The sequence below is a fragment of the Eptatretus burgeri genome, chromosome 16 (assembly GCF_056783735.1).
Source record: "Eptatretus burgeri isolate ZD-2024b chromosome 16, Ebu_testis_v1, whole genome shotgun sequence".
NCBI classification, from domain to species: domain Eukaryota; kingdom Metazoa; phylum Chordata; class Myxini; order Myxiniformes; family Myxinidae; genus Eptatretus; species Eptatretus burgeri.
In genome coordinates, this window is record NC_140976.1 from 55551205 (window position 1) to 55566701 (window position 15497).

At 43.7% G+C, this 15497-nt stretch overlaps 1 protein-coding gene across 1 annotated transcript in view; it reads right to left on the reverse strand.

Moving 5' to 3' along the window:
- Nucleotides 1-2840: 2840 nt before the first annotated feature.
- The window catches only part of LOC147011105 (uncharacterized), a 33228-nt gene continuing 20571 nt past the window's right edge, over nucleotides 2841-15497 (reverse strand). The window contains exon 5 of the mRNA XM_085859024.1: nucleotides 2841-2981. Within this exon, the coding sequence (XP_085715150.1) occupies nucleotides 2841-2981 (141 nt within the window). The remainder of the gene's footprint in view (nucleotides 2982-15497) is intronic.

Consider the following 15497-nt stretch of genomic DNA (forward strand, 5'->3'; position numbering starts at 1 on the left):
TCAGGGTGATGGAGCATGAACCACTCACTCAGGGTGACGGAGCACGAACCACTCGCTCAGGGTGACGGAGCACGAACTACTTGCTCAGGGTGACAGATCACGAACCACTCGCTCAGGGTGACAGAGCATGAACCACTCGCTCAGGGTGACAGCTCGAACCACTCGCTCAGGGTGAAGGAGCACGGACCACTCACTCAGGGTGACAGAGCATGAACCACTCGCTCAGGGTGACAGCACGAACCACTCACTCAGGGTGACGGAGCACGAACCACTCGCTCCTGGTGAAGGAGCACGGACCACTCGCTCAGGGTGATGGAGCACGAACCACTTGCTCTGAATGATGTGGCAGGCAAAAGCGTCCACAGCGAGTGAACGATTCACTCAGAAGTATGTAGCATGGTCCCGCGATCAACTGTAAAGCGTTCGGCAAGTGGCTTAAGCACTCTTGCAAGCACTCCAATCAAATGGTTGATAAAGAATGGTTGGCCAGGCTGTCAGTGCATATCATATAGGATCCCTTTAACTTTAAAGCCCTTCACCGTGCATGCAGCAGTTAATGAAATATAATGAAATCGTTCAAATAATGACTTTATCCACAAAAGAGTTCCAGCTAAATGCAGAACAACCCTGGAGACATCACAAAGTTCAATCGCCCATGATATGAACATTGCAGATAATCCGCCATCTTGCCTGCTCGTCTGTGCATGCAAAACGCGGTACATCGTTTTGGGGTCCGCACAAACGTTATAACTTTTTTTTTTAAACGTCCGTTTTTTTAAACCAGATTTGCTTCGATTCCCTGTAGAGCACCTTGAGAAACCTCCGAAAATATAGACACATATCTGGCAGACGTCATGGATAGGCAGTCCTCTGGGGGACAAGGCACGAGGTCCAGCAGTGAATACATGAAATCATGCAGCTCAATGAAGCTGCTTAATTTTGACACGTTCCAAAATTTTTTGTTCACTCAATATAATTCTCTAAACAGTCGAAAAAGATAAGTTTAATGCTTTGGAGAATTTAATATTTGCTTGTGTGTCTATGGAGAATTAAGGAGCATAGCCTTGCTTGCTTACAATAAATAGGTATAATGGCGTCGTTATTTCTTTAAATTATGAGATTCCACAACAGATTTCGACATTTATTTAGTCCGGATGAAATCCAGTCCTCAAAACCGAAATAATATTTCGATGATATTCTTTAATTCGTCCGTGAGAGTACATTGTGAAAATCGTATCATATAATGCAAGAAATTGCTCCAAGTTCCAAATTTTAAAACTATAGCACTTACAAAAGTGATGTATACAGTGATTTGTAGCTGTGACGAACAGGCATTCGATATAATATGAGTGAGGAAAGTGAAAAAAAAAACTTTATCATGAAGAAATTGTTGTGGCTTGTTCCAAGTCAATGCACGGTTAAGCAGGCAATAAAACATGGCGGCTTCAGACCCCAGCGAGGTTACCCAAGAAACGCCAAAAGACCCCAGAGAGCGAGGTGGCTGAGGATCTCCGGATGAAGGATATAATTAAATAAAGCCATTAATTATCTTCAAAAGGGGGGGGGGTTGGAATTAACCCAAACACCCAATTATATTAGTCATGCATGTTCTTGGAGTTTTCTTAGTATGCTTGCAAAGTTTTAGGCTGATAGGTTTCATGGTTTTGGTGTAATGGAGGAGAAACAATGACACACACACACACACACACACACACACACACACACACACACACACACACACACACACACACACACCACACACACACACACACACACACACACACACACACACACACACACACACACGATAAGATTGTTGAACAAAGGAGTTTATAAAGGTGTTCTTTCGCTTCCTAAACAATGAAAATCAATTACTTTTATATACTTATCCAAACACCTCCTCCCCTCCACACCACAAGGTATTCAATGGGGAATCCCTAATATCATAATATGTGACTGTTCATATAACCAGGAGTCATGAAAATAACCAGATATTTATCTGACAATTGCGATTCTTGAGTAAAATCTGTGATGGCATGATAGTGTTCCTGCTTGAACCCCATGCCGATGATGAAGGGAACTGGGGTTCAAGCCTTGAAACATACATCATCTACTCACGTCTACTAATTCGTACAAAAGTACACTAAAATAAAAAATGACCGTTTTTACAGCCATTTTTCCCTGCTGTGCAGGGGTTAGGCTTTTTCTTGAGGCAATGTTTTTTATGGCCGGATGCCCTTCCTGACGCCAACCCTGGTCGCCTCTTACGACACACAGGGATATGGTATATCTATTCTAACCGGGGCATACACCGGGACCAGTACACTGGTACTCACTTCGCCGACCTCAGATGGATGACAGGCTGAGTCAACCCCCTGGTGTTAATTCAGCAGCCAACGGGGCTTGAACTCAGGATCCTGGGATCCCAAGCCGCCACCCTAACCACTAAGCCAACACCAGGCTTGTACAAAAGTACACTGATGTCTAGTAATTCGTATGAAAGTACACTGTTCGTGTCGAGACGTGTCTATCGGCATCTCTATGAGATGGGGATTGGCCAGGTATGTGCTGAGTAGATGGTCATATGGAGGCCCCTGGAGTTCTGGCAGCAGAAAGTGGATGCAGTAACGCGATGCTCCGACGCATGCTCCCATACCTGAGCTGAACTGATGTCTACTAACGTCTTCGTCATGCATGTGATGTTATGTACAAGCTCCACCATGAGCCTCAGATCACTGTAAAGAAAAACCAATAACAGATCTGGAAATGCATAATTATGTGATTGTTCAGTTTGGCATACCTTGACGAGTGTCATCTTCATTGTACCACCAAAAGGAATGTTAGTGGAAGAGTAGCCATGATAAAGGCCGCATGCCCAATGTCGGGCAAGGTGGCAGAAGACTTGGCTTGGAGTTTTCGAGGTTGAGGAATGTGCGGAATCTCTTCGCCAGATCCAAATCCAGATCCAGATCCATCATGATCTGAAAAGAGAAGACAGAACAGATTTAGGGTCATTACCCTCGCCAGAGGGCGTTTGTTAGTTTGTCTCTCTGCAGATAATGTGCTAACTTCGGCCACAAGCACCACCTTCTGGTAGCCAGTATTACACGTTATCTTATTTCCAACCAGTACATCGATAAATTATACACAATTATAACAGGAGCAATTATAAAAGATGGATATGTACGAGTACACGAAAATAAAGCTATTCTAACTCGTATTTATTCCTTCCTATTACGTATGCTTCTAGTTTCACAGACAAAGGTGCCATGTCCATCCATATGAGGGTCTAATTAAAGCATTCTGAAGGTGGCATAACCGTGTTTGCAAACAACTGATTCAGAACTTTATATAGGGCATAGATACAAAAGAATGGATATATATATATATATATATATATATATATATATATATATATATATATATATATATATATATATATATACATATTTCAATATAATAAACTGAGTATGTGTCAAAGAATCCTTCATGCACTTTATCAAACATCATGTATAGTAATAGAACTGTAAATCTACTATTACTCTAACATGACATAACGGGTTGTACGCAGTATAACTATAATCTGTTTACATTGTGCATTTATGGAATCAGTGTAACATGACTGAAGTTGTGCCGTACTGCCATAAGGATTGAAAAGGTTAGTTAAATTTTAGTATTCTATTTTATTTATGATTATATGGGCCACTTTTAATTTATTTAATGTAACAAAACACACCATTAAGCCATTGTCTTTATAAAAGTATGTTTTGCTTTGTCATGATACTGTACACAGTGATGGATCGGTTTCGTTGAAAATGTGTTCTGTATATGAACTCTTTAAATTTAAGATGCTGATGATTTGTTGTTTTTGTTCAGATCGAGAATTGAGGCGCCATGATGAATGAAGAAGTCACTGATCTGGTGCCTGACGCTCTTTGTGAGGGAAGTTGTGTGATTTGCCGTGAAGCTTTGGGGGATGACAGAAAAAAGGTTCACAAGAAAGGACTTGACACTCTTATTCGAGTTAGTAGTCTGTGCGGGGACAATGAATTGCATCACCAATTCAAGAGAGGGAACTGTGTATGTCCATAGCCTCAGGCGATGTAGGACAGATTATACCAGGGACCCGGAGGGTGACATGAGAAGGGCCAGCAGCGCAGTGACTGAAAATGCCAGCTCAACAGCCAAACATCTACGATCTAGTCTTGGACCATTCAATTGGATGGGTGATTGTTTTCTGTGTGGAAAACCTGCAGTTATCGACCCCAGACATCCACGCAGAGAATCAGTGTCGGAAGTGACATTAATTGCATTCAGAACAGCTATTTTGTTACAATGTAGCAAACGTGATGACTATTGGGCACATGGTGTTATGACAAGGCTGAACGATTGTATAGACCTGGTGGCAGCAGAGGCACGATATCATGGTAAATGCTATACTGACTTTTATTTTACTGCTAAAAGTGTGAGCATCGGTCGTCCAGCTGATGACGGAAAGCGAACCTGGTTTGATGCGTTATGTGATTGGCTTGACGAGGCGGGCGAAACAGAAAAATGACTGTCTGAACTCCATGACAAAAATGAGAGAATTAGCCGATGGCAAATAAGTTTATGGGATTAAGTGGCTCAGAGATAAACTAGTAGAACATTATGGTGACCACATCTTCTGGTCAAAAGTGAAAGGAGGTCGTGATAATGTGCTATGTTTTCAGAATATGGCAAGTTATATTGTGCACAAGCAATGGCGCTCTGAAAAAAGAGAAAATGCACAACTCGAGGCAGAGAGAATAGTTCTTACGTGTGCAAAACTTTTGAAAGAAGAGATACGCGAGTTATCATGTTCTAAACAGTATTACCCAAGTACTTGTGACATCAGAGATATCAACAAAGGAAGGGACTTTCTTTCTCCAAATTTATTTGTTGTAAATGTAAAGTCAGCACCAAAAGACAGTGTGCTACAAACCAGTGTTCCTGCCACAATAATGGCTTAAAGTGTGTGGTTGCATGTGGTGGTTGTCGTGGGGAGAGCTGCCACAACAAGTCAGTTGATGTTGTAATTGACGAAGATGAAGATGATGCATATGAACCTTGAACCAAGCCCATGTATAATGTATGTGTGCGCAACATTTTGTGTTGATTTTGATATATAATTATAATATAATGTATTGAAGTATCACAGTAAGGCAACTGCATCCAGGCTGTTGTGTTTTCTGTACGTTTTTGGTAGTCAAGGTGTTTTGAAAACAACCTGTAAATGCCTAATGTTCGGGCATTATCTATACCAGTGGGTGGCCGTCTTGGATTTGTTTTATTATTATAATGTCTTTCTAAAGCAGAGTCCATTTATTTTTCTTGGTTTATCATTCCAACTATGATGCATAGGGTATTAGGAATAAAAACCAGTTCGAACAAGTTACTTTATTGTACTCATGTATATCCATCTTTACCAGGGCGGTCTGGACTCGTGACCGTGCGGCCGCGGAGCTTCGGTTTAACCCGTATATTGGCGGCCATCTTGGTTTTTAATATGACGTCTCTGTCAGAACTAAATTATTTTGTCATAGTAGGATAAAACATGTTATGTTTAATATATAAGCCAATTTGCAGTACTCTAGTATCCCAGAAAAAAAATAGAAATCGGTATTTTCCTTTTTCTAACCCTTATTCTCGTTGTGCAAAAAAAGCCGAAATATCGACAAAAATTCAAAATGCCGTCAAAAATTTTCCCCAAAGTGAATCGCTCAGGACTTCTTTCCGGTGGTATTGGAGACATTGGTGAGTAAAAATCAGAAGAGTTTGATAACATATTAATTTCTTCCCCAGCTTCGACCTATTCCACCGGTCTAAAAGGCAAACAGGCATTTCCACATCGAAACAGCGGAATATTTAACTGTTTCCACTCCACTGTCAAGCTGTCACTAAATTCAACAGGAAACCGTCATGGTTGCCTGTCCAACTCACAATTTTCACAGAAAACAGTCAGAAATAAAGCAAGGACCTATCCTCCACAGTAAAAGAGCTGCTTTAGAGAATGCCACAGTTATTTTGGGCAGTGTATAAACGACAGAATGCTGCCTCAACAACACTGAGGGCTATTGTTATTGTTCTGAAAAGCCCATGTCCCCCACCCCACACAATGACACACAACATTTCGCAGTCTTGAGACAGTTATCTCATTGGTATTCGTTTTAGATAGCCCTTCCCTTATGTCTAGTGGGTTTATGGGACAGAATGCATTGTGTGGGCTTTTAGGCAGGTCTATATTCCCATTCTTTATCCTTTACTTATTTTACTTCAAACATGATCCCTCCATATCAAGCAAGCAAGAACGCATAGCAACAAGCAGTTCATGAGCATATGCGTGCCATTTCCTGTTAAAACCTTGCACCATTACCCAATTGATGCTCATCTCAAACCTTCACCAGACTCAGACCACAACGCAACAGCATTTCAACCAACCATCACAACGCTTTCCTAAAAATCCCCATATCATCGGACGACAACCTAAGCTAGCTTACCATCGCCATTAACCTCCACAACCATGACGCCTCATGCAACCACCCCGAATCACCACGCGAAAAGCTCAACACTACACTCACCGCTGTGCTGAAATAACTCACCGCCACTACACTCACCACAACACCACACTCACTTGTCTCGTTAGTGTAAGACAAGAGTGTACAAGATTAGGATCAGGGTAGCTCTGCACTGTGTCTTCTTGTGTATATACGTGTATTTCCTTTTGCCACACCTCATCAATCCTTGTTTTCCCCTGCTGTACACATTGTGTGTATTACAACCTTTGATTATTGGGCCACATGCTTTTCCTCACCCTCGCTTGTAATAAATTTCTTCTTACCTCCTCCACCAAAGGTGAAGGAGGTTATGTTTTCACCCTTTTTGGATTCGCTATATATGAGCTACCCCTTATTGTCGGGTTTTCCGGCTGTCTGTCTGTCTGTCTGTCTGTGTGTGTGTATGTGTGTCTGCAATGCGAGACTCCACAGCACGAACCAGCGAACCGATTTCGATGAAACTTTGCCAACAGTTGCCATATGGTCTGGGAATGTGCGCGTTTGGATTTCGTTGCCTAGCAACCACCTTTTGCTGTACAGCGGCCGAAAAACCGCGTACAGTATTTTCAATACTTGTCCTTCGGTTTTGAATGTAGAGAAACGAGACTTCGGAATTAAACACTTCGAGATATTTAGAAAATTTTACTCGAGCCGATTTTTGATTGAGGTTTTATTTTTTAAATGGTAGTCCTTCAAAAATTGGGTGTCTATTTGCCGTCATTTAAGGTGTGTATACAGTGTTTGTAAGGAACTACACCGTCGTTCCACCTTCGATCTCTCCTCGATCCAAACGTTATTGACCAAACGTTTGGATCCAAAATCCAAACGTTTGGTAATAGTAAAAAGGATCCAAAATAAATGAAATCACCGGCATTTCTGTCTTTGTGGATTTCTAATAATATAATATGTTTATTTATTTACCGAAAACGATTCCACGACCCACACACCACCTCCATTTATTTATTTATTTACCGAAAACGATTCCACGACCCACACACCACCTCCATTTATTTATTTATTTACCGAAAACGATTCCACGACCTACACACCACCTCCATTTATTTATTTATTTACCGAAAACGATTCCACGACCCACACACCACCTTCAATTATTTATTTATTAACCGAAAACAAATCCACGATCCACACACCACCTCCAATTATTTATTTATTTATCGAAAACAAATCCACGATCCACGCACCACGGACTTCTTATAATAACCTGGACCAGCAACAGCCTCTGTCGACTGAAGTCAGAGGTCGATTGAAGTCGCCATGTTGGGTTGCCAATCCGAATTCACAGATTGAATATATCAATTTGTGCCGAATTTCTCGCTGGAAACAACATTTTTGTACAGCTTAATAAGAAGAACAGGATTTTCATTTCACTAACAACAGTGTCCGCTGCCCATTATCACTACCAAGCTAATATAAGCTCTGCAGCACGAATCAATAAGGTGAGTGAGTACGAGGTGTCACAATTCTCATGAATGATTATCATATCATGTCATATGATCTGATGATAATCAGTGTAATGTGGATAGCTCACTCCCTATGGCCTATAATATTTGTATTACTACTGCGGGCGTAGGGGCGGGCCCGTAGGTGCATGCCAGCATGTGCAGCTTCCATTACATTCGCTGCCATTGACCATTGCCACTTCTACGCCACGTTGAGGCGACAGGGTAGGATTTGTAGGAGACCTGAAAGTACAGTGTCATTCGGTATTCCATGTTCGAATTGTTTTAGTTTTAAAATAGTTTAAAAAAATAGTTTGCAACTCTCCTCCCCTCTCTCGCCCCCCTCTCTCGCACCTTCTCTCTCCCCCTCTCTTGAATTGTGATGTCCCCCTTTCTCTCCCCCCTCTCTCTCGCCTATCTATAATTATAGATAGATAATCTATATAACTCTCCTCCCCTCTCGCTCCCTCTCTCGCACCTCCTCTCTCCCCCTCTCTTGAATTGTGATCCCCCCCCCCTCTCTCCCCCCCCTAACAAACACACAGACATTAATATTAAGACACACAGACATTAATATCAAACCTTGAAAAGGCACATCCGCGGGTCCCCGTCAATATTCCTGGCAAGTTTCAATCAGATCGGACCGTCAATCGCGCAAAAAAATAAATAAACATTAATTATGACGTCATAACACCGTGTCTTGTCATTGGTCGACAGATAAATGGCCGTAACTTGGGAACCGCTCGTCCGATTAATATCAAGCCTCGAAAAGGCACATCCGCGGGGCCTCGGCAATATTCCTGACAAGTTTCAATCCGATCGGACCGGCGGTCGTCGAGAAACTGCGGTCACATACAGACATAGAGACACACACACACACACACACACACACACACACACACACACACACACACACACACACACACACACACACACACACACACACACACACACACACACACACACACACACTGCTGGAATTTTAGATAGACAAGCACGTGCCCGTAAAAATAAATAAATAAATAAATAAATATTCAAACCGCGAGCAACAAACAACAACTACCACACAGGTCATTTCTTCGTTCTCGCGTGCCCGTACATGCGTGGCCCGGAGGTTCGCATATTATTCACAGTTACGATTATTCGCAATTTAGTTTTAATACCCAATTATTCAATTAGCGCCAACGTATTTTACCTTTTCGCAATGTCGTGGCAAGGAAAAAAAAGAGAAGAGAAGAGAGAGAAAAAAATTTACTTCCTGGTTCGGAGTATACCAGCACTCTGATGTTACCGAAATTTATGCACCATCTAATATGAAAACGATCATAACTTGGGGCATTGTGTTTATCTCTAAATGCGCATAAGAAAGAGAAATTATTAGAATACACGAAGTCATCATTATCCGGAAGCCCGTACGTTGTAACCCGTCATGGGGAACGCGGCTGAGCTTCCCTTCTCCATCTGCCATGCCCACGCAGCAACGTGTCTTGTCATTGGTTTGGTAAATAAATTGCCATAACTTGGGAAGCACTTGTCCTATTAATATCAAACCTTGAAAAGGCACATCCTCAGGTCCCCAGCAATATACCTGGCAAGTTTCAATTAGATCAGATCAGTGGTTGTCGAGAAACAGCGGTCACAGACACACACACACACACACACACACACACACACACACACACACACACACACACACACACACACACACACACACACACACACACACACACACACACACACACACACACACACACACACACACACACACTGGTCGTTCTGATGGTTTCCATGCCAAAGGAGTTGCTCGAGCTGTGTCCAAGAAGCTGACTCCAATGATAATTAAGGTAACACCAGTTAACGAGCGTATTATGAGATTAAGGATTCGTCACTCCTTCGGTGTCATTTCCCTGGTCTCTGTTTATGTTCCGACTGAGGCGAGTGATCTCACCATGAAGGATGCATTCTACGCCACGCTCGAGTCTGTGATTGATCACTGCCCCAGACGAGACAAACTTCAAGTGTTGGGGATTTCAATGCATCAACTGGAACTGGTACGGATGGTTATGAGACGTGTGCTGGTCCCCATGGGTCCTGAACTATGAACCAGAATAGCACTAAGTTCCTTGAATTTGCAAGAAGTCATGGACTTAAGGTGGTCGGTTCATGGTTTCACTGCCCACAAGCTCATGGCTGGACTTGATAATCCAACGCTGGCGGTGTGGTAAAGGAGATTGACCATGTTCTCGTTGATGGTCGCTGGAGGATGATCCAGAACTGCAGGGTCTACCGGAGTGCTCAGTTCCTCAATATTGACCACTGGCTTGTTGTAGCAACTCTAAAGTTGCACCTTAAATCCAGGAGAATGGTACCATCCGAGCCTAGGCTGGATGTTGGCAACTCAAGGATGAGAGGGTAGCTGAGGAGTTTGCGAACAGGCTGAGTGGACACTTGGGGGGTCTGGGTGCTTTCGGAGATCATGAAGAGTTGTGGAGTGCCTTCAAGACCACTGTCCTTGATGTTGCCGGTGGATGTCTTGGAACTCACCGTCGGGCAAAGAAGAATTTTGTCTCTCAAGCGACACTGGATACCATTAATCATAGTCACAGGGCCAGGCTGAATGGCAAAGCTGAGCTGTTCAGGGAGCTGAGGTGTAAAACAGTACATGCACAAAGGGTGGACAAGGAGGTCGATGTGCAAGGAATCTGTAAGGGGGTAGAGTAGCACCTATGGTCAAGTGATTCTCGTCCTGCTTACAGGGGAATTCACGCATTGCGTTCATCCAAGCCCATCCCTCGGAGCACTGCAGTTAGAGCAGAGGGTGGTGGGCTCTTGATAAAGGAGTCCGAAGTGAAGGCCCAATGGGCCGGTTACTTTGAGCGGTTGTACCAGGATGATCCACCAGCTGTCGAGTTGGACATCAGGGGTGTAACAATCCCTGTTGCTGACCCTCCAATCAACTGTGGTCCACCTTCGTTTGTGGAAACACAGGCTGCGGTGAACCGGTTAAAATGGGGTGAAGCTCCAGGGATTTGTAGCATCCATGCTGAACTTCATAAGGCTGGTAGAAATGCTGCACTCATGACGTTGCATGTAGTTCTGTGCTCTGCCTGGAACACAGGCATCATCCCAACTGACTGGAAGAGGGGCCTTGTTGTCCCTCTCTGGAAAGGGAAGGGTGATGGCCAAGACTGCAACAACTACCGAGGGGTGACGCTGCTCTCAGTGCCGGGCAAGGTCTTTGCTCGGATAATTCTTGATAGGGTTCGCCACCATCTGCTTGAGCACCAGCGTCCAGAGCAGTCAGGCTTTACACCAAAGAGGTCAACGATTGACCGTATCCTTGTTCTTCGGGTTCTCACCGAACACAGACGAGAGTTTCGGCAGGGGCTGCTTGCAGCCTATGTTGATCTCTGAAAAGCGTTTGATTCAGTGAATCGGGATGCCCTCTGGAGGATTCTTGGTCTTTGTGGGGTGCCACTAAAACTGATCGATCTGATGTCTGAACTCTACTCTGGAACTGAGAGTGCTGTGAGATGTGGTGGATTCATCTCTGACTTATTTCCGTTGTTACTGGAGTTCATCAGGGGTGTGTACTTTTCAGCCGCTCAGGTATATGGAGGTTTGAATAGCGACCGGTAAAATGGCCGCAGGGGTTCAAAGGTAAGGTCAGATCAGGTCAGGTATGGGAGCATCCGCCAGAGCTCCCATACCTGCCAACTCGATGTCCAACTCGACAGCTTGTACCCCCACACTTTTCAGCACTTGTTGGACCCTGGATTCTATGGAGGATGTTGGAGAGATGAAGCTGCGGTGCATCATTTGGGATTGTCAAGATCTCTGACCTTGATTTTGCAGATGATGCAGTCATCTTTGTGGAGACTCTAGATATCCTTTTGGGGGCCCTCGAGGTGCTGAATGAGGAGTCGGAGCCACTGGGATTACGTGTTTCCTGGGTCAAAACTAAGATCCAGGCTTTGAATGACATCTTGGATGCTGCTGCCCATCTGTGCCTGTTTGTGGTGAGGATGTTGAGGTTGTGGAGAGACTCACTTACCTTGTCAGTGATATTCATGTCTCTGCTGACTGTGAGGCAGAGGTCAACGGACGTCTGGGTCGGGCCTGGGGAATCATGGATTCACTGGATCATGGGGTGTGATGCTGCCGATACCTGTGCGGCAGGAAGAAAGTCCGAGTCGTCAGGTCCTTGTTGCTTCCAGTCTTGTTCTACGGATGTGAGACTTGGACTCTGACCAGGGATCTGAGATGGAGACAATTCCTTTGGTGTCAGGTCTCTTTGGAGAATCCTTGGCTGTTGCTGGTTAGACTTTGTGTCCAACGAGCAGTTGCTGAGAGAGACTCAATTGACATTTGTTATCTACATCGTCTGTGAGTGTCAGCTCTGGCTCTGTGGACATGTGGCTCATTTTCCTGACCCTGATCCTGCTCAACAGATTCTCTCAGCGAGGGACTCTCGTTGGTGGAGGAGGCCAATGGGCCGACCATGTGCCCCGTGGTTGCAGCAGGTTGATCAGCATCTCAAGGAGATGGGGATGGGCCAGGCATCTGCCTGGGTGGGGGGGGGGGGTGGCCAGACAGAGACCTCTGGAGTACTGGCGGTAAGTGGATGCAGCGACGCGCTGCTCTGGCGGATGCTCCCATACCTGACCTGACCTTACAAGGGGGTTTAACCCTTTGAACCCCTGCGGCCATTTTACCGGTCGCTATTCAAACCTCCATATACCTGAGCGGCCAGATTTTTCTCCAGGGAGTCCAGGATAGGGGAGAAGAAAGTCCAAGGATCTCAGGTTGAAAGGGTTATAATCATTTTCTCATAATTAATAATTGAGAAACACACGAGCCATCACCTGTTGCGGGGAAGGAGTGTGAGTCCGGAGGGGAGTGGGGTGGGAGGAGGGAGGATGTGTCGGATGGGAGGGGAAGGGGTTGGAGATTGGAGGGTGGGGTGGGGTGGGAGGAGGCCGGGGTTGGTGTGGGACGAGGTTGGGAAGGGGTGGAGTGGGAGTAGGTGGAAGTCGGGAGGGGAATGAGTGGGGTCTGGAGGGAGGGGTGGGATGAGGGAGGGGAATGCTAGGTACCTTTGCTTTCACTCTCTCTCCCCCCCCCATACCCTCCTCCTCCTCTCTTCCTCACTTCCCCCACCCCTCCTTGCTCCCCCTCCTCACTCTCCGTTCCCTTCTCTTGCTCCCCAGTCTCTCTCTCTCCCACTCCTCTTTCTCTCCTCCCCTCCTCTCTTAGTATCCCCGTCAGGGAAGTGACGGCTGGTATTTGCGAGTATTAAATATAACATGTTCTGCACCTTCAACGGAACACGCTGCTCGCCCTTATGAAAAAAATGTCTCATGCATATCTTATGCCTATTCATCAGGAGTGTATACATTATGCATTTTGGTGCTGAATGGAGAGATTTTTAAAATGCAAAAAGCCAATGATACAGATTTTATAATCTACTGATAGGATATGAGTCGACAGTTTTTTTTTTACATTTTAAACCTTTATTTCTTCTTTCTTCGATTATCCGAATAATTATCTAATTGCGAGGAGGGCCTGGCTGTAAGAATTGACAAGAAGGAGGAGGACACGAGGGGACATCGATGTACCTTTCCACGAATTTCTGGAACACTGGCAAGACAATGGACAACTGAGTATTCAATTGGATTTAAATTTGGGATCCAAGCATTATGGGCCACATGCTCAAACGGGAACGTCCAAGGGAACAAATTCCAAATTCTTACTCTGACCTACATGGGGGGGGGGGGGGGCACTGCACCAGTGGCACAGCCGTGCTCCCAGCAATGATGCAACCAGCAGCCATGGGTTGCTGATTGCATCACATTTATTTTTATGCTCTCTGCCAAGTCACCGCTGCGTACAAACTACCTCAAGTTATTTATTTATTGATGCAGCTTTTAACTGTTCACATTTATTTATTTATGATTTATTTAGTTCGTTATTTTAAGGTAAAATCTGCACCTCCAATTTTTGAAGTCTTGGACACCACAATTTAAAACTGTCAATCTTCTCCCTTTCTTTCTTCTTCTCTGTCCATGACTCACACCCATACATTGCAATGGGAAACATCAGAGCATTCCCAAGCCTCCTCTGGGTTTGTTTTGTCCCATCTTTCCATCCTTATCATTCCAGACCTTTGTCAATCCTGACCTTTTGCTGTTATCCCCAATACTGACCGTCTATTCATTTCTCCTTCACTCACTTCAATCTTAGAACCCAGAAAGAGGAAACTTTCCACGATTTTCACCTCGTAGTCTCCCAATCTGAACACGTCCATCTCTCAGTTGACAAGATTTTATTGTTTATTTTTAAGTTGAAATAATAAGACCAGCCTTTTCACTTTCCTTCTTCACTGTCTGCAGCAGTTTCACTGAGTCCTCTTTACTTTCTGCCAATGGAATAGTATCGTCAGCATACCTTGGATTGTCGCTACGTCTTACTCCAATCCTGACTCCAACCTCTATGTTATCCAAGTTTGATTTACTCATTATGTATGCACGATACAGATTACAGATAGAACAACTAAAGTGAGAGGATACATCACTGTGTGACCCCTTTTCCAATTCCAAACTATTCTATCTCTCCGTACTCTGTTCTTACTGAAGCTTCTTCTTTATGCTTCTTATCAGATATTTCAGGTGCTCCGACATACCTATTTCTCTCAGCATAATCCACATCAATTCATGATCAACACAATCAAAGATATATATATATATATATATATGTATATATATATATATATATATATATATATATATATATATATATATATATATATATATGTTCAGGATGGAGGGAGATCCCAATTCTCTCGATGTAAATGTCTTGTATTGTGCCCACGGTGGTATCCGGTACTACGAATCATTTTCTTATATTAAGAGAGTTTAAACAACTTCATGAAATGCATTACAGTGATGTGGAAATCTGAGTGATAATAATTAAAATTTTTCAATATGTTTCCTTTCATACATTTTAAGCTGCCAATCTTCTCACTTTCTTTCTTCTTCCCTGTCCATGAGATTCAAACCAAAGTAACCAACACTGAGCTTCGCAGCGAAGAGGAAATGATTTCTTTTCTCACGCCATATATAAGCAGCAAGAATGGCTGATGAAGGTGATGTGAGCTGACTTCCAAGCAGATTGAAGATGACCTCGGGCAAATTATTGAGAATAGAGCAGAATGTTTGTGAAGTACAACATGTTGTCTTAATTAAATGCATTAGCGAAGTGACGTGTACTATTGCTAGTTATCTATGATAATAATAATAATAATAATAATGATAATAATAAAAAAGAGATTCACCTTCTTTTGATATTCCCTTGATTCATCCTTGACCCACCTCCAGATTTATAATTTGATCTGTAGTGCCTCTTCCTCTTCTGAAACCCGCTTGTTCAATAGGCATTTCTCAATTAATGAAGTCTTTTCTTC